The sequence below is a fragment of the Thermobia domestica genome, chromosome 10, assembly GCF_964235325.1.
Source record: "Thermobia domestica chromosome 10, izTheDome1.hap1.1, whole genome shotgun sequence".
Classification (NCBI taxonomy): Eukaryota; Metazoa; Arthropoda; class Insecta; order Zygentoma; family Lepismatidae; genus Thermobia; species Thermobia domestica.
In genome coordinates, this window is record NC_137463.1 from 2904306 (window position 1) to 2930108 (window position 25803).

The 25803-nt window shown below is 34.7% G+C and overlaps 1 protein-coding gene across 3 annotated transcripts in view; it reads right to left on the reverse strand.

The window, feature by feature from the left end:
- Positions 1-498: 498 nt before the first annotated feature.
- Positions 499-25803, reverse strand: part of LOC145662247 (glutamate receptor 1-like) — a 1126308-nt gene continuing 1101003 nt past the window's right edge. For all 3 annotated transcript variants that reach the window (XM_081727625.1, XM_081727624.1, XM_081727626.1), the window contains one exon: positions 499-10843. In XM_081727625.1, the coding sequence (XP_081583751.1) occupies positions 10772-10843 (72 nt within the window). In that variant the 3' untranslated portion in view covers positions 499-10771. The remainder of the gene's footprint in view (positions 10844-25803) is intronic.

Genomic DNA, 25803 nt, shown 5'->3' on the forward strand with positions numbered 1-25803 from the left:
AAATCTCAAAATTCTGTATCTCACTTCTGAATCTCAAAGGGATCCTCCAGTTACAGGGCAACGCTAAGCCCTTGGATGGGAAACACTTTTGTATCTGCCATACTCATAAGACATTGCAACGTCCGATTATCACATGTTCTATTTCTTGAACAACTACCTTAGAGGATGCCAGTTCAAATCCCTAGTAGATGTGCAAAATTAATTTGATTCCTTCTTTGCTTCACGGTCCATCAAGTGGTACCGAGATGGAATCTATGGCCTTCCAGAACGTTGGCTAAAGGTTGTCGATGGTGATGGGGACTATTTTTGATGTTCCAAGTACGTCTTAGATGACATATCGATGTTCGAAGGTGGTAGGGGAAAAAGCGACAGAAAGTTCTTGGTTGCCTTTATAAAATAAGACAACAAAAATGGGTAATAAAAAGATTAAATAAGAGTTTGTTTACTCAAGTTTTCTTTATTTATTCTTGGAAGAAAGGGTGAATAAAACAAAAAAACTTAGTTTTGTTAAAAATGTCCATTTCTTTTTTTCTTCCATTTAATATACATCACACAGCACCTTGTCAGCTATTTCATGTTTCAAACAGAGAAACATTTTTCATGTCATGGAAAGTTGTTACTCAGTTTCTTTTCCTGAAAAAAAAAACTCATTTACAAATTTGTTATTTTTTTTCTTTCGGTAGAATGACAATCACATACTATTATGGAAGAGAAACATTGAAACAGTTCACGGTAAGTTTCTTTCTTTTCTGAAAAAGAGATTAAAAATAAACAGCGATAATGATTTTACAATTTCTCTAATGCTACGGTACAGTTGATTCCAACCCTTTACAACTAATGGATTTTGCATTTCAATGGATTTTGTGTCCTTAAAAACCTTTTCTTTTTTAAAAAAATTTCTACTGGCATTGCTTGACAGTGTTTGAAGGTGAAACCCTTGCATGAACAACAACAAAAGGAGAGGTAACAACAACATGCTAGGATGCTTCAATATCTTATGAGCATGGGCGCCCGAAGGGGAGGCAGGATGGGGCTCTTTCCTATTAAAATGTATACATAACATAGCAAACCATGTATATTAAATACCAGTAATACAGACGTAATACAGCAACCATAGAGATGCCCCCCAAAACAATTTCTTCGGGTGCCCCTGCTTATTAATTATTATTAATATATATATAGCAATAGTGACCAAAAATTTTAGGTTTGAAAGTTACTTTTTACTTCAGTGTCGCTTATTTGTTCACTAACCTGCCAGAGAGAACCACAATACAATAACAGTGATTAATACAGACAATATGACACAAAGTACCTCTCACGACTTGCTGGTCCGGCTAGTAGAATATGATGAATTCGTTGGCCACCCTCGATATACAGAGTGATTCTTTCTGTACGAGACCCAAGAAAATGCGAATGCTTCGAAGACCTTGCATTAGATTTTGAGCAATCATAATGACTAAGTACCTTGCTCTGTGAGAAGCCTGTTCTTACTAGACAAGATGGCTGGAAATGTTTGCTACCACTATTCAGGCTGAGCTAAACATTACGTTTTAAGATTGCGATGCAATACATTCTCATTAATTGCTCCTATCTTCCTGTTAGTCTTACTCACAAGACAAGAAATGTCTTCACTCAAAATGGAACCAGAGACGAGATAAAAACCACATTTCAAATCTGATATGAGACTAAAACTTTCTCAAGGTTCGTGAGCAATACTAGTTCACCCACGTCTTATGTCTCAAACATTGTTTTCTGTTACATAAATCATATAAGAACTATAGATTGATAAAGGTATTTCTCAATAATGAAGAGGATTCATCAGCGTTTAAAGATGAGAAAGTCATTACACGATATTCTCCAATAACAAATATGATTAAATGTTGTTATATTAGACTCTTCGTGAACTTCTCGTAACGCGGAGGGATTCTGATAACTTCTAGATGAAATAAGAAGAAAAATCAGGTGATAAATTTTTCTACATGAATTTACAAATAAAGATGAACGAAGTTTTCTTTTCGAGAATCGAAAAGACACAAGACTACTACATAATTTGCGATACAGGACACAAGTTAACTTTATTGCTCCTCTCATCTCGTCTCATGGGTAACACTAATTATACCTACGATACTTCCTTTTAGAAATGTACAATGACATTGTTCAAAATCATTCAGCAGTTACAAACAATAAATATCTGCTCCCCTGTTATATTCCACTGAGATAAAAACGTGTGTGGTGTACGTAAAAATGTAGGAATCGTGTAAATGCAGTAGTTTCTTGACTTAAGGTACAGCAAATGTATAACTGCAAAAGCATCTTTTATAAGTACTTTCCTTACAAGTATACCAAATGAACGTATTTTCCGTACGAACGAAAGAATTGTATATAGCCGGTCAGATCTCACATGCAGATGTACGTATGTAACATATAGCTGACGTATGAAACATATGTATATGTATGTAATATACGGAAGACTGTTAGATGTTTTACATCCTGCAACGGCATGATGTAACATCTAAGCAGGAAAAGTTTGTAGCAAGTGGATAACGTATGCTCCGTACTGATTTCTGTAGTAAACACAGGGATTTCGTATATTTGTACCGCTGTCCGGAGAACGGATTTTTTAAAGTATATTCTTTCTCATTTATTAACGCATAACACTGTGACAGGGCAGTGAAGATAAAGCAATATGCAGCACAGTGCTCGAAGACAGTAATTGTAAAATAATATTACGATTTTTCCCTTTCCTTTCTCACTGTCTTACGTTTCTTACCCAAATTTAATAATTATACATTCATAACTTTGATGAAGCGTTTTTTTTTTAATTTTCTTGAGTTTAATATCGAAAGAATCACCCTATACTTGAAACTTCTTAAAAACCAATTTTATTTTAAATACTTCCACTATAAGTATCAAACTATTCAAATCTTTAAAATAGAGAGAACTAAAACGGTAATTTGATATAATTCGTTACATAGGTTAATTTACCCTATAAACCAATACACAACAAGTTACAAACTATATTAAACATAATTTGAGAGAAAATATTACAAATAATAATATTCAAAATAGAACAAATCAACACACAAGGTAACGTATAATTATAAATTGATACCCATCAAAATACGAAGTATAGAAGACAGCTATGGTCTGTCCTGTTGCAGGTTCGAATCCCTGTCATATATCTTATAGTCCGTTCACCATTCATTGGTAACACTCAAAATCCAATCAAACATAAAGACAGTGAAACGTACGCTCGAAATATTAAAATGTATATTTTACAGTGCCTTGTTTGCCAGCAATGATGTCAATACCTTCTCCTTGGATTAAAATCCGAACATGTTTAAATCCATCATTATCAGTGTTCTGGAGTTGAAATATTCCGCAGAAGTATGCTAAACTCTGCATCCGTAGAACTCTATATTAAACTGATTTCTTACATCTGTTGACGGTAATGCACAATGTGAATATAAAATACATCTATATGACACTTTAGTTACACTTTGGTTCACAGACACTTAAATATTTGGTAATGAAATTATGTTTCGTATTGTTTATTTTCGTGATAAACTTAAAAGTGAACTTTGTTATTATTAGTAGTATTGAGACAGAATAACTACTAACACATTCGTGTGTTAGAGTTAACGTAAAAAGTGTAATTTAATTATAACATTAATTTTCGAATGTTAACTGTTTTACACCGTAAATATTCATCTTTGCTATTAACTTTCACTTTGAATTGCATTGTGGTACACGGTGACGGTACACATAAATTCATGTGAGAGCTATCGGCCAATGCCCAAGTTCATCTGCGTTTCTATTCAATCTAACGTTACATTAGAGAAACAAGTAAAGTGAATTAAACATCTTACATATTTTCTATTGTCCGTATACAGTTTTATTCAAAACTTTTAGAAATTTAGATTTAGATTTAGAAATTTTTTTTAGAAAATTTTAGATTTTTAGCAATATCTTTTACACACAAATGTTGATTTTCTTGGTTAGCTAATTGAGATCTGTGCTTGAAGCCAAGTAATAGAATTTTCTGCGTCCGGCTGCCGGAGTATGGCCTTCTAAAGTAAAGTTTGTAGCAAATAGTTTTGAACAAGAAAGTACATTAGACCTCAAACACAAATAGAATAAAATCATGATTATTTTCTGTGTAATACTGTATTATAATACTTGCGTCATCCTTGTTTCCTTTAGATAATCTATATTAATAACATCACTCTAATATTGCTTTGGTGACCCATCTCCACAAAAGCGACCGAATTGATTAACATTAATTTTTAAACTTAGCTAGTTAGCACGTACCTCAAACTGCATTTTTATCATTTCACTTTTATTCCAATGTATATAATAAGATAGATAATGACAATTCAAAATGTATACCCCTTCTCGGAGAAAAGTTACCTCAGAGCTGTGGAATCATCAACTATTGCATGTAAACATTATCTGCTCTTACATTGCTACACATTGCAAAAAATATTCTCCATTGGTTCTAAAGTACACTGTAAACATAAACCACATAGTACCTGAGAGAAAACGAACACTTAGGAAGGTAAAGCAGACATTCTACGTTCAATGACATGTTAAGAACAGTAGAGGAAAAGGAAATAAAAAGAAAACATTTCATTTTAGACACAGAATGGAACGAAGGAACACATTTAGCTCGAGCCAGGTTACCACCATTCATTTCGATGAAACTTCGTATATTAAGGAACGGTACACAGCTTTTTAATGTTTCTCACAAACCTAAATCCTCTTGGTGAACAAAAGAAATTCAGCTAATTGAGTTATATGTGAACAGATGTTTCTTTTTCCCTTTGAAATGATCAGATATTTTAATGACTTCTTCAAGTCCAATTAAATGTATTTTCCTTTGTCAAAATGTATTTGCGTTAGGTAGATAAATTTGTCAAAGTTTGAGCCTACAAAGAGAAAGACAATATCTTAAGGCAACGATACCCATTTCCTTCAAAATATTGGGCACAACTTCCCAAATGTTTCATTATATGCCTCAAATTTACCCTTCTATCTCCAAATTTCCTTCGTCCACATTGATTATGCAATTGTCAGTGAAGAATTGTATCCCCAAATATTTACTGAGCTCAACTTAGCCCTAAAACCATCCTGTGGGTACCCTTGTCCTGCGGTAAGACTAATTGAAGATCCCTAAGAGCAGCAATAGCATACCTTCAAAGCTTGAATAGATGATGGATCCCGACTATTAGTCCATTAACATGATAAAGATAATGATTACATTAGTTACCTTGATACTTCCGACATCCATTTTTTAAAATTGTGTTTCCCTAAATCATCAATTAATATATTTCAAACATAAAAAACAAAAATCTAGCAGCTAGCGAAATTTCCCGGCAGGGTAAAAAAATCGCTAGTTTAGTACCTAGGTACAACATTGTCTGCGAGTGTATTATTTAAGTAACAGAAAAGAATGAATTTTGGTGCAAAATTATTTTATAATTCACACACTATCCACACACATATACTTGACAGTCTTCACCCAATGCTATAAATGAATCGATAGAAATAGTTAATTCCACTCATTTTTCAATAAATGTAAAGTATTTGTTATCACATTCGTAACCATATTGTCTTTTGCATCGCTCTTGGCTCTTTATAGCGAAAATATGATGCCTAGATTATTCCAATGGCTCTCGGAAGTAAACACAAGTACTAAGAAAGGATAGTGGGAAAGAAACAGCTTGAGTCAAATGAAAATTTCAAAATCGTTAAGTCGTAGAAAACTCACTTTACACTAGAAAAACGTGTCAAAAACCTTTCTATTTGATCATGTATTATCCATATTTGTTGAGCCTTTCTCAAAATGTTTTTGCAATCTCTGGTTATTATATAACACTAATTTAAACACTAATTGAAACTGTTCAGAAATCCTTTTTCATAATCAGTTGCCTATCAAAAACATGATATAATTTCACAGAATTTTCCCTGGAGATTTAGTTCTAAAAGTTTTGTCTTCTAAAACAAATGAGCAAAACACATAATTAAACATCATAGTTTACATTTTTGTCATCTGTTTCCACCATTGTAAAATTGCAAACAACGTATTCTGCCTGTACAATTTGGTGAAAACACTAAAACCAAAGCAGAGCCTAATTGTTTACACAATTGTGTGTAACGCACTTTCACTATGCGTTAGTTACTTTACAAAAAAAATACAACTCATCACAAGTAGAATTTCCAGTTCACAATATTAGATCAACCTCACAACAAATACAAACAATATTACTTTTCACTTCTGCTTAGTTCCTTTTACTAACCAGTGCTTAGCTTTCACTAGGTGACTAAATGATGACGAGTTTTGACTCATCGTCCATCAAATTTTCTCATTAGCGATGGGTGGCGAAATTGCACACACCTACCTAATACTTCTGGGATGCAAAATACTAGTTTCCACGATTTTCATATTTTCACAAACAGTCGTAATTACGTAGGTGCATTATGTCTGACCAGGTGTCAATAATGCGCAATACGCTATGATTCAACCAGACTTTTTGTTGGTGTAGTAGTGGTGCGGAGAACCAATTTAAATACAATAAAACCCAGACAAGAAAATATATGATTTGTGCAAATTATATTGATGACTATAGTTGTACATTTATATCACAGGTTATTTAAATATTAATTACATACTACGCAGTTTTATTATACTTGAAAAAATCTTACATTGAAATTTCCCTGTAATGTAGCACTGATAAGACAGTTTCCTTTTTCTCTTTATAGTAAATTTCCATTCAAATGGAAAACCTCCCAGCAATTGGCAACTACCCTAGTAGCAAGAAGCTTTCTGCCAGTTGGCGCGCCCTTGGATTTTGGCTTTCTACGCTTTCACTTGAAACGCATGCTTTCTTACAATTTGCCTTTTGTTGTACTTGCAAGTGATGCTCGAGACCCTTCGTAGAGCGTCATAATATCACTGGCTGTTCATTGGCTGTTGACTTGACTTATAAAACGCTTGCGTCAAGCTTGAATGGAACACTAAATGCAAGATTGCTCCCATGTAACTTCGTTACTGGAATCCAGCTTGCGGCATGCTTGCACATTTTCCAATCAAGCTGAATGTAAGCTTGACCGACTTGCAATTTAAGCTTACACCAAGTGGTTTGAAAGTTCTCTCTGCTACTAGGTTATGTATTCACCTTCTTTCAGTTGTCTGAAAGATGGTTCCAAATTTTGATTAGAACTATTTGTAAATTGTATTTTGATGATCTTTCCCTATGGTAGTGATATGTTTAATTGTTCTTTCTCGAAACACATTAGAATAATTCTATTGTAAATTAAGACAACATTGTCGAAACTACGAACAGTGCAAGGGTTGGAAACAAACTGTAGTATTATGACATTTGCATTTTTTTTCTTGAAATTGGACAACAGACATATTACCGACTATGTATTTTGTTTATACACATAAACCTTACTACTGAAGACTATTATAATTCTGCAAGCTGCAGGAGTAGTGAGAAACATCATTAAAGAGAGTAATGGGAAGGGATGTATTGTTCAACAAGTGTAAAGAATCAATGATGATACTTTTACTCATACCATACAATGACGGTTAGTCTCGTTTCATTCGCAACAGATTCACTTTCTTCATGGCTTCACTAACATTGTAAATCATTAGTTCACAGCATCTGTAGAACTTCACTGTTTTATCTGTATATCTTAACTGTTTTAATTGTTATAGCTTAAACAATATGTGAATATTACAACGTTGTATCGCCACTTAATTCACTGCAATATTAAGTATTTCACTTCCGTTTTGTGAGCGATGTCAAAACTGTTTTACGTTTTTCTACATCCAAAATGGCGTTTTGTGTAGCATACCTCAAAACGCAGTAAGAACAGAACACTGTTTTCACACGCACAATATTTGATTGTAATATTGATAAACATAAGTATTTCTTGTTTGACATTATTTTATTCAATGCAGTATTATTCTGTCATATAATATTTCCTCTTCTGTTGATGTGAATAAAATTTATTTATATTTGAGGTTTCTTGTGTTCTTTTTCATAACACTATAAACTATATCACTTGTTCCATGCACTTCGCAAAATCGAACATGTTTAAGATAACCATAAATTAATTACATTGACAAGGTAATTTTTTACGGAGAGTATTGTACAACAAACATACATAAAGGCATGTTTTTATATACATTGTGCTAAGAAGTAAGACAAAATTAAAAACTCTGAACATTTGATTGACAGGCTACAACAACGTCTTAAATGAATCTGATTTATGAATAACCATAATCGCGGAAAGAAATGTGTCAAACAAAACGCAAAAACTCGTCAAGGACTTCGTTTAATTTACTGTAAACACTTAAATTTAGACATAATTCTACGCCTCGCATTGTATGATTTGATTAACACATAGATCGTATCAAGAAATGGGAGAAGCTACTTCAAAATGTGTTGTAAATTGTTCCTGATGCAGTTTGCAGTGTTGTTATAAATTTCTTACCCATTAAGAGTATCATAGTTTCAATGTTAATGCTCTGTTCTTTTTCTATAAAATTGGGGGAAATTCAGACATGTGTAGTAAAGGTAGCAAAATTTACCATTAGATGAAATACAAAAGATTGTCGTATGTAAAATACAAGTATTATGCCCTGCTTTTCTCTTCTGAGTTGAAACAACAATATGTTATTTTCTAAACCAATATGTGAAAATTTTAAGAATTAACTATATAATAAACCAGTGTATCATTAAAGCACATAGCACACGACGTCTCTAGGACTTCCCTTTTGATCCCAATTATCTCATATAGTTCCTAGGATTATCGGGACAATGAGTAGACATCCGATGGACGTCCCGCATGGGACGTCCTAAAGGATTTCCACGTAGGATGTCCACGGAACTTCCCGGAAGGGATAGGAGATCCCAGGTAATCCAGGGGAATACCTAGGACCACATTATCCTACGATTTACCAGTAAACATTTCTTTGAGGTTCTGTTGAGTATTCCGTTTTCCAAGACATTAGCGGACATCTGGATATCTCGCAGAGATCCTATGGATGTCCCGGGAGCAAATTGGGATGATCCCGGGATGTCCCGTTGTCTATTGCGGATCAGTCTCGGACGTCCCGTGGACGTCCGTGTGCTATGTGGGAAGCCAGTTGAGAAGATATCAGTGCAGTTATGTACCAAATATTGAATAGCCTGCAATAAAGATACAATCTGACCAAACCAAATTTTACTAATTTGTGTTAGAGTTTCGGTAACATATTATTACCTTCATCAGACACATTACTGCAACTATCTAACGATTGGTAACCTATCTGATGAAGACAATGATATATTACTGAAACCGTAAGTCAAATTAGTAATTCTCCTTTGATTAGATTTTAATTTTATTTTAGTTAAGTAATCAGGGCTAGAAAAATGAACATTTCGATTTAATAACCTATTTGTCTTTGAGAATGTCTTTATACTCACTCATACTACATATTACAATAAAGAAGCGCATCTTCTCTGCCTATTTTACAGTTTTATGATAATTGCAAACGTAATTAGTTTTTAATAATTTGTAAGTAAAACTCTCTGAGAAAAAGATTTAACTGTTTTGAACACTGTTTTGATGTGAACGTTTTTATTCTTGTTAGGCTTTATTAAAATTTAAAACATTTTGGCAATTTTCCACAAGGTCATTGTAATTTTAATGTGTACATCTTACAATGGTAAATGCTACAAAATGGATGTAATATATACTGTGAAGATGTACTAATTATTGTAGATAACAGAAATTTGTTGTACTTTTTAGTTGGTAGGTATTATTGCAGTTGCTAAAAAGACATTGTGATTTTTACTGTGTACGTATTTTAGTTACAGCTGTTAGAAAGTCACTGTAAACCTCACTGTGAAAAAATTCCCATATTGGACTGTTGTCTATTTGTGTTGTTAAAACAAAATCGTCAAAAGATAGAATATTCTTATGAATTCAATTAATTAGTGACTTAAATTTATTTATTGAAATTATCAAGAATTCTCTTTATCGTACTCACCTTTGATTGAATGTATGAAACTAATTAAGAGGTCTCATCACGGCGAAATTAAAATACCGCTAATTTTACAGTAATTATGTGATATGTTCAAATAGATAAAGGATAATTGAAAAGTGAACAAGTGCTCGCAAGACAATATTATTTTGCAAGAGATGTCGTTATCAAGACTCACTTATCTGCTTTCGATTTCCAGTCATTACGAAAGTCGGTATTTAATTTCGCGTTTCTAAATGACTGCAAATTGAAAGTTACTAGGTGACTCGTGATAAAGGTACCTCATGCAAAATAATACTGTCTAGGGCCCTCTTGTTCCACATTTCGATTATCTTTTATCTATTTGAAGATATCATATAATTACTGTAAAATTAGCGGTTTTTTAATTTCGCCGTGATGAGGCCTCCTGAAAGTTGTTTACAATTGATAACTTGACGAGGATAAGGAATTTATGATAAATAAAAAGAACTAACAATAAGATAATATAACAAGAGAACAATCATGCCTTTGTAATTGAATGTTATTTTTATAGTCTTAAGAGAAACTCTCCGTAAAAATAATAATCCTTTTTCTTTAAAACGCAAACACTCGGACAAATTTACTTCAGTTCAATGACGAGTTTATTTTTTTTAATTCCCGGCCAGGTTCTCAAACTCTTGATTTTCAGTTTTGTTTGTTTGTTCGTTAGTTTGTTTACTTGTTAAGTTGGTCTCCCGGCCATCCACTTCTCCATCATACTTGAGTATGGGTGTTACTATGGACAGGGTCGCCATCAACACTAATCTGGTTGGCTGGGGTGTAATACTGAAAGTAAACAAAAGAAACAATTATATTTTAATTTTATTGCATTATTTTCTTATGTGTAGTTTTTAATTTTCTTATTAGATACATATAATTATCTAACAGTAGACAAATATTTGTTATATGTAACGTTGCCGCCTTTTGTTGAGCCTAAAACGGGAGACACGCATCTAACATATGCCGATAGCCAAATTTATACATGGATCAATTCATTAAGAACATTACAAAGAAATACATATAAATTGCAATAACAGTTTAGAAACACACGAAATACAAAACCCGCAGCTTGTCCGTTAGAGAATACAGTGTTTTGTCCAGACAGTTACTGGGAAGGGGTATTTCCTCCAAAAGTTCCAGAATTCCTTCTCCAGATTTTGAAGATAAAAGTACAGTTTGTATGTGCTGAATATGGTTTCCCTCTTAGAGCTTTAGATTTCCTCCGAAATTGAGAAAGCTGGAGAAAACACTGGTTCAACAGAAGTTATGAACCATTGAACCGGTACAGTTCAACAATAACATAATTGGCGTAACTTTACTACTGGTAAAACGCTGCACGATTTTTTAATAGTAAAATATAAATGGCCATTAATGTAATTTCAGTGTAGGAAGCTTCATGAACATATTAATGTCGTTTATAATATTAATACTCGATTGCCAATAGAGCTCCACAAGTACAACTGCATTAACTTATTGAACTATTACGCCATTTTTTCCACAAATACTTCATAGGGCAGAGGTATAAAATTGACGAGTTTGATGTAATAAGGGCGTAAGCGAGTTTACGCCCTTTTTGCATCAAACGCATTTATGGCTTTTGCCATGCTTGTTTAGCTTCCTGGTATCATTTCAATTCAATATCGGAATAAAATGTTGCATATTACATTGTTTTATGCAAGAAATAAAAAAAACACTACTTAAATTGACAACATCGTTTTTCTCCAACTGCATCTTTCAAACTTACGCCCTTATTGATTCAAACTCCTCAATTAAAAGTGTTTATGGTCCATAGAAGCGTTAAATAGAAGCTCTTAATCCGTATTAGCTGTTTCAAAGCATTGAATTAAAACTTGAGTAGTGGTTCGCATCTCAGTTTAACTCCTTAGAGACAGGGTGTATATAAACACACGACCAATTGTTCCACTGAGGACAGGTGTGGTTTACAAACTCAGCACCTTAACAGAAACGACTGATGTGGTATACAAACACAGCATTTAGACGCTGAGAACGAGTAGGGCATAAAAACACTACATCTAAACGGAGAGGACGGGCATGGTATACAAACACAGAATTTAAATGTTGAAGACGGATGTGGCTTAAATTTGGTGTAAATACGTTGAACGGTAGGACCTCTGGACGAGTGTACATACATCAGGACGAAAAAATGGATAGATAATTTTAAAAAATATTTTTCGGTATGTTGGGGCCATGAAACGTGTAAATCTGTTGAAAATTCAAATTAAATTTTTTCACGATCATCATACCTTCTACTTACTAATCGTCACACGAAAGTAAAAACATATAATACTGGAATTTTGTAAAAGTCAAGTAAAATTATGTTGGCTGCTATGAGATCGTTAACTCTGGCTGCGTACAATGTATCTAACAAGGAGAAAGCAGACTTTGGTAAATTAACTTCGGGACCATTTTTCGCAAGGTATTAGTGCATACTTAAGTGTTAATATTACAAACTGGGAGAGCGCAATTGACATATATAGCGGAGAAAAGGCTTTTTAGAGTTTCCGATTTGCCGCATATATGATACGACGCGTTAAGTTATCAAGTAACGGTGTGGCAGAGTGAGGAGCATTTAGGCCTACACCTCAGATGCAAAGGGTTCCGGGTTCACGCCAATGTTCCCACGCCGATTTCTATTGCAGGTATACACACACTGTGCTGCTGCTATTCACCTCGAATGGCCCGCCTCCCTCATTTATGGTAACTAAAGTATATGTTTTTACCCCTTACTGATGTTGTAGTTATGCAACCCCATACAGCTAATTACAAAATTCCGCGCCATGTTGAATTCGTTGAAGATATCACATTGCCGACAACGAATTACTGTTTCCTGATTGTATAGTCTTCTAACTACGCTAATTTAGACCTCTCTTTCTCAAGAAAATTGACGAGGATTCCCTACTTCCTTTGGGGAATCCCTTGTGCACGGGTTTCACAATTGCGGCATAAGCATTTTTGGATAGAGCACATTCAATGTCTTTGACTTGACCATACCGCCTTTGCTCTATCGTTTATCATAGTGAAGATATAGATCTCTAAAGTTCATTATCCCTCCATTTTCATTTTCCCTTTCGGCACCCTATATCTCCGAAACTATGGTCTTTTGGCCAAAGTTGAAGACAATTTTTTTCTTTGTTTGACATAATCTATCTACCCTTAATTTTTTGTACGCATTAATAAGACAGCCTGTATAATAACATAACAATATAAGAGCAAAATATATGTCTTTTTTTTTACGTCCCACGGTTATGCCGGTTAGGCTAAAGGAGACGGTGATTATGAGAAATGAGTGAAATGGTGGAATGAAGAAAGTGGGAGGAAACGGCAGAACCCCGAGAAAACCCACGCACACGGTGTTTGTCCACCACAAAGTTCACTTGGCGGGGGCTGGGATCGTACCTGGGACCCCAAGCACCAGAGGTGAACGCTCTACCACTGAGCCACCGCGGCCCCAAAAATGTATGTCTTATACGTTAAATACACACAGAACGATATACAGCCAATTTATTTAGAATGAAAATTTTGTTTATAACTAAAAATGTCTATATCTGGGTGCCCTTCCGACATCTTATTATACAATAAACATTTTTCTGACAGATGATACATACAATTTAGTCCTTTGTGCTAAGAGATGGAATATGCCATTATGAGGTGTCGTTGCTCTATGTGGGACGTGAATTTTGATTTCTGATAACAAATATTCTGAATCGATAGCACTATGAGTTATTTTATGTAAGAAAGATAAAATGAAATTAGTTCTCTTGGTCCCAAGTGATTGCAATGGATAGACCTATTTGTTTCTAAGATCTTCGTACTTCTTAAATTTGGGATATGTCTCTGTTTCTTTATGTCAAAAAGCGCACAAATTTATTTTGAATGTGTTGGATTTTGTTTATATATTACCGGTAATTTATTAGAAGCCCATACTATCGCTGCATATTCCACCTTAGACTTCACATAGGAAGTTTATGTTTTCACGACATTAGTGTTTGAAAAATCAATAGGATCTGGCAATCTTTGACTAAAAAAAAAAAAAAAAAACACACACACAAATTGTACTGTTGCAGTGTGCTGAGTGGCCAAAAGTAAGGACAACGTGTTTGTTTTTCATTGCACGAAGTTGGTGATTTCGACCCTCTCACTTTTGCGATGTTTTGTTATTCTTTTTCCTATGTTAACCTCAGTGACCAAGATTTCAGAGGAAACAAGGAAGTGCAAGGATTTTCACGAAATCATTTCTAAGCGTGTTATTATACTGCTCGAATGTAACAGAAGCTAATCTAAATTACAATAAGCAAAGCTAAGTTAATTCAACCTAAACACATTGGAGCAAATCTAACCTTCTAGGATAGCAGAAATCAAGTTAATCTAAGTAGACCTTAATTAGTCGACGCTAACCTAATCTTAGCTATAGTTACTTAACTTTAATCGAACTTAATGTACACCTACCAAAGCTAAGAAAAAATGATTAGTTTATACCCAATCGTATACGTATAATTTTAGCTTATACGTAGTCTAAGAAGATGATATATTAAAAAAAAAAAGTTCTTTTAAGGTGTTGTTGCTTGTGAACCCCTAAAGTAAATATAAGCTAGATGGAAGGCTGATTATTTTCAAGATATTTGAAATATACGTATTTATCTCAAGAATCATTACTTTGTACATGTGATTTTGTTGGTAGGTCTATATTAAATCTGCACGAAATGAATTGTTGTGTTATTTTGTATTGATAATTATTATTATTTAAAGTTAACTTTGATAACATTAACTTTTTTCTTTCTTCTACGAAAACTTGTATCTAACATTTCTGTGAAGGAGAGAGACAATTTTGGAGAATCCCTGTGACAGGATTTCTAAGAATTTGCGTATTTTAATCTTTATTAGCTTTGCTTCTAGGTCGATTCTTTTCACGTTAAAATCTCCTCCGGGTGAAAGTATCTGGCGATGCAAACCTCTTTTGATATTGGCTCCTATCTTGTGGATTCTTTCAAAAGAAAGAAAGAAAGAAAGTAAAACTAGAAAGGATGATGATGATGGTATCGCTGATTCCTCATCTCCTATTCTGTCAGATGCTCTCACAACCACATCTGTCGAACTTCAAAGAAGGATCGAACAGCGAAACCGAAGATAAATCTTTAGAACGCGGGGGGAATGGTTAAAAAGAATGCCAGACGCCTCGCAAAGAATGATGGGAGAGAAATGACATAACTTTTTAACTTCAGCTGCAAAGAAAATTCAGCTCAACATACTGCAAATTAATAATTCAGTAAATTAGTAATTAGTAGTATTAATTGTTATTTTAGGAATTCTTATTTAGTTCACAGCGGTGTAACCAGCAAGTTTCTCTAGAAGAAGGCAAGCTTTTATATAACAAAAGCAAACCAAAAGTTTTTTTTTTACAATATGAAAGCTTCAATAACTCACTATATAGTATACATGCATATTACTATTATTATTATTATTATTTTGCAGAATACTTTCTTATTGATACTAATGGAACGGGCCATGGATCACCAGGTCACTTATGACACGACTTTGTCCGGGTCATTCGCCTCTGGACTTAGCTTCTCAGACCTGGTCTCATCCAGTGAACGAGATACCCAGACGACTCGATGATTCGGACAGAGTCGATGACCTAGAAGCAGCAGAAATATTAGCTCTCCAACATCACTGCAGACTATTGTAGTTGGTTAATGATGTTTGCTAATTGATTCCTATTACTTAGGGTTTTAATAGAGAGATTAGAATGGACATAAAATATATTCTTGAGACGCCTAATTGATTTCAAAATACCGCTTCTCGCTATCTTTTACCATTTTCACTGTATAGCGATCAACGTTAAAACCAGAAGTGGTTGATTTCCATTGACAGAAGATTAAGACAGAAGATAATACAGCTTCATTGAACATTACAATGATTCCCTCCTTGCTAAAATCGTAATACTGCAAATTATGGATACGTCGAAATATCAAATAATACTCTCGACAAAGAAGATACTTTGAAACATCCAAGATCAGTGTCAACAGACCAAAAGCATATCCACAAATAAGTTAAATGTCAACTGAAAAAAGGACAGTTGACATTTATTATTCAGTTCAAAATCTTTTGTTGTCGCGACTGTTGTCGAGGAATTTGAAGCTTAAATTATATAAAACGATAATCATACCTGTTGTTCTGTATGGTTTCGAAACATGTCCCCCTACTCTGAGGGGAAAATGCAGGCTGAAAATATTTGAGAATAAGATCCTTAGACGAATATTCGGACCCAAGAGGAACGGGAATGAGGAATGGCTGAAACTACATAACGAAGAACTGCATAGTTTATACTGTTTACCAAACATTGTTAGGGTAATCAAATCTAGGAGACTCAGTTGGGCAGGTCATGTAGCCAAAGTGGGAGAAAGTATTAAGGCTTTCATAGTCTTAACTGAAAATCCAATAGGAAAACGACCATTAGGAAGACCTAGACGCAGATAGGAGGACCCTATTACGATGGATCTCGCAGAAATAGGAATGTAAAGTAGAAACTGGATCCAGTTGGATAAGGATGGAAGTCAGTGGAGAACTTTTGTGAACGCGGAATTGAACCTCCTGGTTCAATAGGCCATACTGAGAGAGAGTTATTATTATTATTTGTAAAAAGCAAAAAAAAAAAAAAAATCGATAATTTGTGAAATACGTAATATGATTCGTTCAATAATGAGAAAAAAGCGTGACAGTTCATGAAATATATAACGCCTCCTAAGTAATCTATTGCTCCTGAATCACCCCTAGAACCACTAGTGTACAGCAAACCAAAGGCTTGAGTGCAACAACTAATAATAATGCACAAAGCATTCAAATAAAATTTGAAAGCTTTTGAAAAAAACAAAACTTTTACAAGTAAGTCCACCCTTCTAGAGAGTACATCAGCCCTCATGATCAGCAGGAATATAATCTTTATAACACCCTAATGACGTCACCTGAAAGCGCTTTGTATCTCAGCTAAGGCATTGGTTTCCGTGAGTACGTTACAGGAAATGGAAATCCGTGTTGATCGGAAGCAATTACCAAATTAGGAGTTGAGGTGAAAGGACGAATCATGACAGGGTTATTAACGCTCAACGAGTGCTTTGTCATCTTTACTGTATATTCAATTGATTGCGTTGCATTCTGTGCTTATTTGCACATAACTAATACACTAGATCAAGGTGGCACTAAAATCAAATTGGTCACTTGACTGCATTACAAATACATTTCATTACAGCAATAATCAAAAATGATCATTCTCATCAAGTGTTTTATGAAGCCAGTGACGTGGTTCTGTATTCATCTCTCTTGAAGACGAGACAATATAATAGGAAACAGCCTACAGACCTACTGTGATGATTGATCTTCTAAGATAAGCTGTGCATAAGCATATCAATCACTAACAGTAAAAGTCAAACTCATTAAGAACTATGTGCGTCAGATCGCTCAGTTGAATTAAAGAATCTCCATGAGCCATAACCCTTGTGTGAACTCCTCTTAGAGTAAAATTTCTTAATATGGTACACTAAGAAGAATCTTCATTTTCCTCCATACTTTACCTTCTTCTACATTCCTAGACGCGATTGGTTAGAGACAACCTACCATCCATCCGTTCGAGTTTGATTCCCAATGGGAGCGAGAGTTACTCTCCTCATTGAGATATTCTGTCAATTGGAGTCTTTGGGGTTAAAGGTGGTCGGACCACACCACCTCCTCCAAGTGTCGATTGTTGGTTAGTTCAGAGTTCAGCATCCTTTGTTAGCATCGGTATTGCATAAGAGATCGACCTACAGCTTAACGCAAGCGTGGAACAAACCAAGTGCCCCACTGAAAATTGCACACACGCTAACCATAAGTGCGAAGGCGATGGATGCACACGAGTTCACTCTGTGTTCACGTGATAACAGAGTGAATAACGTGTTGTATTAAGAATTCAAGAATCTCTGTTTCAAAAATAAGTTTTTAAGCTTCACAAACCAGCTTATCCCTCTTACTTTTAGCATCAAGCTACTTTTGACAGCTTTAAAGATTAAAAGGTTTTTAAAAAGTACGTAGAGTATTTAACGTGTATCCAGTGCGCTGCAACAAACATGTTGCGTAATGTTCTTAGATTGTTCCAAGAAATGACATAGTCATCTGACGATGCTTCAAAACCAAACAACTTTGAAGTTAATAGCAGTCGTTAGTGTTAGGTAGGCAAACATTTATCTTTTGAGACTGTTTTGGGAATTTAAAAATGTTACCTCTTATACACCGTACACTTTCGACAATATGAAGCACACTCTGGAAAAAGTCACAGCCATTATGAGTTATTTTGACCCACGAGATAACAAAGATTTAATCCCTGTTTCTGAATTTTCAAGAGAATAAATATAGATAATATATTTAGCAAGAACAATTAATAATATAATAATACCACATAACATAGACTAGAGCTTACCACGAGATGAAAGGAGACATAAATTTTACGAGAAAATACGAGATCACGCAGACTTCTTCCGAGATGAGACGTCATTGTCAAAACACCTTTCTGAGACAAGATAAGCTTAAATGCAACTTCAACAATGATAATTAGAGCAACCCATATTATGCTTTATTTTTTTCCAAATTATGATTTATCAAACTTTATTGTTAATTACAATCATTGTTTTACATTAATCGTGTATAATGTATAATATTTACTATATATTAAATATTCTAAATATCTTGATCTATTTATTAATATTTTATGCAACCAGTTTCTTTCATATTTAGTGAACTTTCTACTTAATGCACTGTAAAGAGATATGTTTTACTCGAGTCAGTTTTTTCTGTCACTTGTGTGCGCCTTAGAGGTGCATACAGAAAGGGGAAGTAAAAGATGCCACCAAAAAGTAGAGAAAGTGCTCAAGTTAAATATATACACGTAACAATATATTGTGGAGTTCTTCTGTACTATTCATTGTTGGCGGCAAGTTTTCTTCTTCTTTTCCTTTGTTCTTTTCTCCACATCAAAGGATTTCACCGAAAAGTTTACAGAAACAAAAATAAGCTTTTCATTGTTGCATTGTTATGTTCTCAATGATTTTGCAACGTAAATAATGGTTTGAAAAAAATATTAACACAGTATGTTAAACTTGCAGTTAAACAGAATTTTCCAAGAATTGTGCCATATATTTTAAATTATGCTTTATGGTTTATTTTCTAAAATTATGCTTTTAAAATTAGTTTCTTCTGGACTCTTAGACAAGCACAACCATGTTCAAGGTACCAACCACATGTGTAAATTGCTGTTATGCTTTTCATGCTTTTGGGTTGCTCTAATGATAACATACCGTACATAACCAAAATAGCAATTAAGTTTTCACCTCATCTGGTCGCTTCCATAATTTCTAGCCAAAATTATTTGCTACTAGTATAACATAAGTAACAGTACAGAGAACAGGGGTTTTGACTAACCATAAGAAAATTATCAGCTTTAAAATGTAGACTCTATAAAACCAATTACTCTCGATACCTGTTTCGCTCCTGCTTTTATCTTTGTATCACCGCTTAACAATAGCTGCTAAAGGAAATTTAACTAGAAGTATTGCATAAAATTGAAAGTTTAGTGCCCTTTGTCAGCAGAGACGTTATATGCGACACCGACCTACAGCTTAACGCAAGCGGGAAACGTACTGAGCTTCCACTCAGATCAGTATCAACTACGAAATTTACTGTATTATTGTTGTAATGTTCCCTGATTATCTTGGGAAATATGTTTTTGGCAGCATGTCACGAAACCATTCCGAAGTTTAGAGCATTTACGAAATTATTATTATTATTATTATTATTATTATTATTATTATTATTATTATTATTATTATTATTATTATTATTATTATTATTATAGTTTGAACATTTTTCATAAATACATTACTGACAAAAAAAGTGAAAATTTATGTCCAACATGTCAGAAAAACGTAAAAGAACAAACGATATGCAAAATACAAACTCCATTAGCTTTCTAAACATATGGAAATGTGTTAATTTAGAAGCGAAATAATTCAGAGGAAAAGATAACACTATTACAGAATTTTAAAAAAGGAAAAATCCTAGATCATTTCACTATTTACCCTTTCTCTTTCTCTGTCTCTCATTATACTGGCCGTGACTAGAAATGGAACGGACGGAGAAACGGTTTTGATTATTGCAGCAGATTGTAAACGAACGGAGCATGGGAAGAGGGGGGAAAAATAGGACACATATGGCCAAATTTGTAGTGTGATGAATAAATGGATGGGATTATTCGCTGAGTGACCACTCGCTGCATTGATCAATGGCGCTGTGGTTTCAGAATGAGGCTATACGTTGTTGTTATCAGGCTATTACTCCCAGAATTCCCTCTCATGCTCTCTGTTTACCCTTTTACGTACACACATCATTGACTGTCTCCTTTGCCTTTATACGATCATACCACATACATGAACCGTTTCAGGATAAAAAGAGGTCCATATGCAGTGCCGGTAATACGTTTAAGGACTCTACTAAAACATACAATTGATATCCAGGTTGTGTTGTCATTGGTAAACTAGCCAAAATGTCGAATCTGAGAAAACAGGGTGCCCACAACTGATGTGAGTTCCTAACGTAAAATTAATTATCGAAATTAAAGAGAAGAAAGATAGTTGAAACATTTCAAAGCTGTTAGTAACAAAATCTTTTTAATAAAATTTATAACCTTTACAAGGAAAAATATGTTTTCACCAAGGACGTAGGAAGAAAAGGGATAGTGGATAGCACCGAGGCTATATGAGACATTGTTGTTGTGTTTAACATCCCGTTCAGCAGCGAGGTTATATGAGACGTGGACCTACTGATTAACGTGGAATCCGAATCACATGAGCTCCCGCCGGGAATCGAATCCGGGCCTCCCACGCCAAAGGCGCGTACGCTAACCGCTTAGCCACGGAGGAACTCTTATATGAGACGTGTACGTACAGTTAAGTTGGTATCCTAACCACCGTAATAATTCAAATTTGAAGGCTCTTCCGGCGAGAATTGGACCCCTACACATCGTGGATAGGAAGATGGGAACCATTGACTACTAGTGGCACCATTTTCACTGGCAAAAATCTGAGGGGATGAGGTAACATATCCCTCCAATCTTGGAACTGGGGAGACTGTCCCCCAAAAAATCCGATTGGAAATGTGTTTTTTCGGGGGGGGGGGGGGGAGAAATGTAATTATTTGTGTCCGACTGCTACAAAGGAAAGTGAAATGAAATTGATGCCCCTTCCTGTATAGTATACAGCAGGGTCTTCTCAGAAATCAGATTCATCACAGTGATATGAGTCTCATCTTTCCCCCTCTCCAAAATAAGGCTTAAATCTGTCCGCATTCCAATGTTGAAAACAACTCAGCTCCCCTGACCCTCCATAACATTGTTTATTTTATTTTATTTTTATTTTTTTATTTTATTTAACAATCACCAGTTACAGCTCAGAAGCCATTTTACACTGAATATCCAACAACAACAATGGAAAGGATTTTGGGAAGGTATCGGTCAGGGCCTGTTTAGTAGGTACCATCCCGGCATTTGCCTGGTAGGACTGAGGAAAACCCCAGTCAGGATGGTAGGCAGCGGGAATCGAACCCACGACCTCCCGAATGCGAAGCCAACGCTCTACCACTTCAGCTACTTCGCTCGTTTCAGCTACTTCCTTCGTTTTTCAACTTCATAAATATTTTGTACATGGCTTTAAAAAAAATGCAACGGTCTTACCCGTCCTCCCCAGTGTTGAAGACAGATTTGCGACGATGACCATTTTAGAGGATAATTTATGGAGGATAGGCCCAAAATGAAAGGGATTTTCATAGAAAAAAGGATCTCTCGCTAGAGCACCTATATATTTCTGTCTCATTTTATTTAAGAACTCGTGACGTACTCTTACTTCAAGTGATTCAATACCTGAATTCCCCAGCATGTAACTAAATGAAAAGTTCGTTGTTTCTAGTGAGAGTATATAGCGGAGAAGACTTACACCAATTTGGTAGATTTAAGGGCATATGAATTAAAGAATAAATTTAGTAGATACTAGTGTCAATTACCCGTTCCGCTGTGTTAAAATAAAAATAAGTAGCAGTAAGTTCCTTTACTCAGTCATTATTTAGTATTACTGAAGCGCTCTCTGATATAGGTCATTTTCGATCATTTTAATATTTTCGCCCTCCCCTCCCCCAGGTTGTGGGACTCAAGTTGGATTTAAATGGCATCGGAAGTGTCACTGTTCATCTCAGCGATCCTGAAAACTATGGATTCGACACTAATATCGGTCATTTTCGATCATTTTCAAAATATCTCCTCCTCTCCTAAGTTACACCGTCAAAGCGAAGTGATAGGAACCATCCCAGGGTCGAACCTCATCTCTATTGAAAATTTGATCGAGATCGATCGAATTGGTTCAAGAGTTATAAAGTCACAAACATAGTCACTTTCATGTAGTTTTAATTTGTAAGATATTTGTGAATGAGCGCAAATTAAAAAAAAGCAGTAGACCTCAATAATATTATATACTATGTTCAACTCGCCCAAGATGAAAACTCTGTCGCGAGGCTCGAATATAATCTGAATGAATGACTGTAAAAATTAGTGTCAGTATGATTGAATGATTAAATAATAAGCATATGATCACCAATGTCCTTTGTGCTTACTTTTTGAGAAAGAAAGAATGGCGAAATAAGCACAACACAATTCACTTCTGTATTAGAAAGACATTCAGTGATAAACATAATCAAACATTTACGTAATTCTTAACTGTTCAAGGATATTTCTGTAAGCTTCATCTGAATACAAAATGTTCCTCAGTCAGGAAGAGAAGTCACAGAACAATGATATAAATAATATTGACAGTGTGGCAAAGAATGAACAAATGGGGATCACCTGGTGGAAGAGATACAAAGATTCTGTTTCTTAAGGAGTTACCTAGCAGGTGGTAATAAGTGCAAAGAAGTAAAAATTCAGAATAGTTCAGGCGAAGAAAGGAAAAACAAAAGCCTTTAATCGTATTCATAGATATGAAACTTAAGAATGAGTAATGAAATCATTTGTATGGAGTGTGTCATTATATGGGTGGAAGGTATCAGCTCTAAGAGAATGGGGAAAAGAGAGAACGGAAGTATTCGAAATTTGATGCTGTAGAAGAATGTTAAAAATCAGATGGGTGACTGAGGTATGAAGTGAAATTCGTATTGGAAATACTAATAGAAATGATAAATAAACTGAAGAATGTGTTGGAAAGAAAAGATAAGAGATTGGGCATATTATGTGACATAGAGGAATTAACTATGAAGGGAATGGTAGAAGGATAAATAGCTAGAGGAAGACTGCAATTAAAATATAATAGAGCAAATAATACAATATATATTGAAGCAAAATACAATGGAAATGATAAGTTTGTCTCAGGACAGGAAGGAGAGGAAACTTGTGTAAAACCATCGAAAGATTACTCAACCTGAGAAGAACAAACATAATTTCTGTCAGAAAATTATTTGAACAATAACGCCAACATAGTTCCATGAGATATGCGACGATTTATGAATATCCGACATTACTTTTGTGGAGAGGAGTGGGGCTGCCAAAACAAATAAGCGTTTCCAATTAGAAGTTTTTGCACAAACGTAGTGCCATCATGATTCCTTTGACCAAGTGTATACAGGCAGCAAGAGACCTTCTACACTAGCATATTTTTCGTAACGTTTAAACAAAAATGTCACCGAGGTTTCGTCATTTTATACTGGGTCTATTTTGAATGATTTGAAGACCAAGTGAAGTTCAAAAAGAATTTATAATGTCCTAGTATAAAGACTAAGTTTTGGATTGGATAAAACCAAGAATTACCTGATAAGGAGGACAAGTGTGAGAATCACAAGAAAGATTGCTGATGAGGTCTTTCATATTACTTGTATTAATACTCTGGACAATTCTTGGATAACAGGAGATAACATATCCCCAGTCGTTCTCCTAAATTTGTGCTTGTTTTCAAGTGTGAATTGCTAATTATAGAATAATGGATATAAATCTGTAATTTAAATAAAATGTATAAAATCACAGAACTCCAGATATGATGTTACGAACAAAGTCGATGAGATGTCTCAGTAATACGAATTCTCTGAAGCTCAAATGAGATGCTCACTCTTTGGTTTCAACCTGTTCACTGTTAGGTTATTCAAGACCTACGCCATGTACTTAAATGCTGATTGTTATTAATTAACCATTTCACTTTACAAGCGACTACTAATGAATGTAAAACCTCACTTGTCTATCTCTCCACCTTTAATATCCACATATACTTCTGGTACCTAACTATACCGTATCACAACCACTAAGTTTCAGTAACATACATACAGCTGTACTCTTCTACAAGCTTATTAGTAGTAACACATTGTTCTACAACTTCCACAATTATCACAATAATTGATACTTTATCTTAACTTCAGCCACCTTTGGCTCTCATTCTTAAAATCACATTACTCACTAATGGCTCAAATCCTAACACGAACAATATTGTTTTATTATCCACAACCTAATACATATAATAAACATCACATAGTAACGCTATTCACTTGTCATTTAAACTCTCAACTCTTTGTCCGATTATTTTCAATTCTACATGTTGTCCAAAGCTTATAAACCCGAACATTCACTCTCATGAAATATTGTTTTATCACAAAACAGGAATTAAGCATAATGTTATAGTTAAATTTACATAGTGTTCACATAATCAAGCAGATAAATGATGTTATTATATTTATATCCAACAGGGAAGTTCTTTGTTCTAAAAGTTTTGGAAGTTTCCCGCCTGATATCTGCGAAATTTTGTGTAGTTATTTCATTCGGAAGAAACGCGATTTTCTGAAAGCTAAAATTAAGGAACTTGAAGGTAATAGTAAAAATAAAAACATCCGGGACATGTATAAGGGAATCAACGAATTTAAGAAAGGCTATCAACCTCGTGCTTATATATTAAAGACATCTGACGGGACAGTTCTCACTGATACGGATAGCCTCTTAAATAGATGGAAAGATTTCTTTGACGATTTGCTGAACACGCAGCCAAAAACTAGTGTGCGTGGAGAAAAGGAGATACACACCGCAGAACCGTATATTCCAGAACCTAAATGAACAGAAGTAGCAATCACTATAAAAAAATTAAAGAAATACAAATCTCTGGATGTAGATGAAATTCCGGCTGAGTTAATTTTAGCTGGAGGCGAAAAACTGTGGAACAAGATACACAAACTCATTCTCCTTATCTGGAACAAGGAAGAATTGCCACAAGAGTGGAAAGAGTCAATCATTATTCCAATCCACAAGAAAGGCGACAAAACTGACTGTAATAATTATCGAGGCATTTCTCTTCTGTCAACATCCTATAAAATCCTTTCAAATATTCTATTAGCAAGACTGACTCCATACGCAGATGAAATTATTGGAGATTATCAGTGCGGATTTAGACGAAATCGATCAACTATCGACCAAATTTTTACCATTCGCCAAATACTCGAAAAAAAAGTGGGAATACAATACCCCGGTATATCAACTATTTATTGATTTTAGAAAGGCGTACGACTCGGTTAGGAGAGAAACATTATACAACGTTCTTACAGAACTTGGAATACCGAGAAAGCTAATTAGATTAATTAAGATATGTTTAAATGAATCCCAAAGTAAAGTCCGGGTAGAAAAATTTTTGTCCACG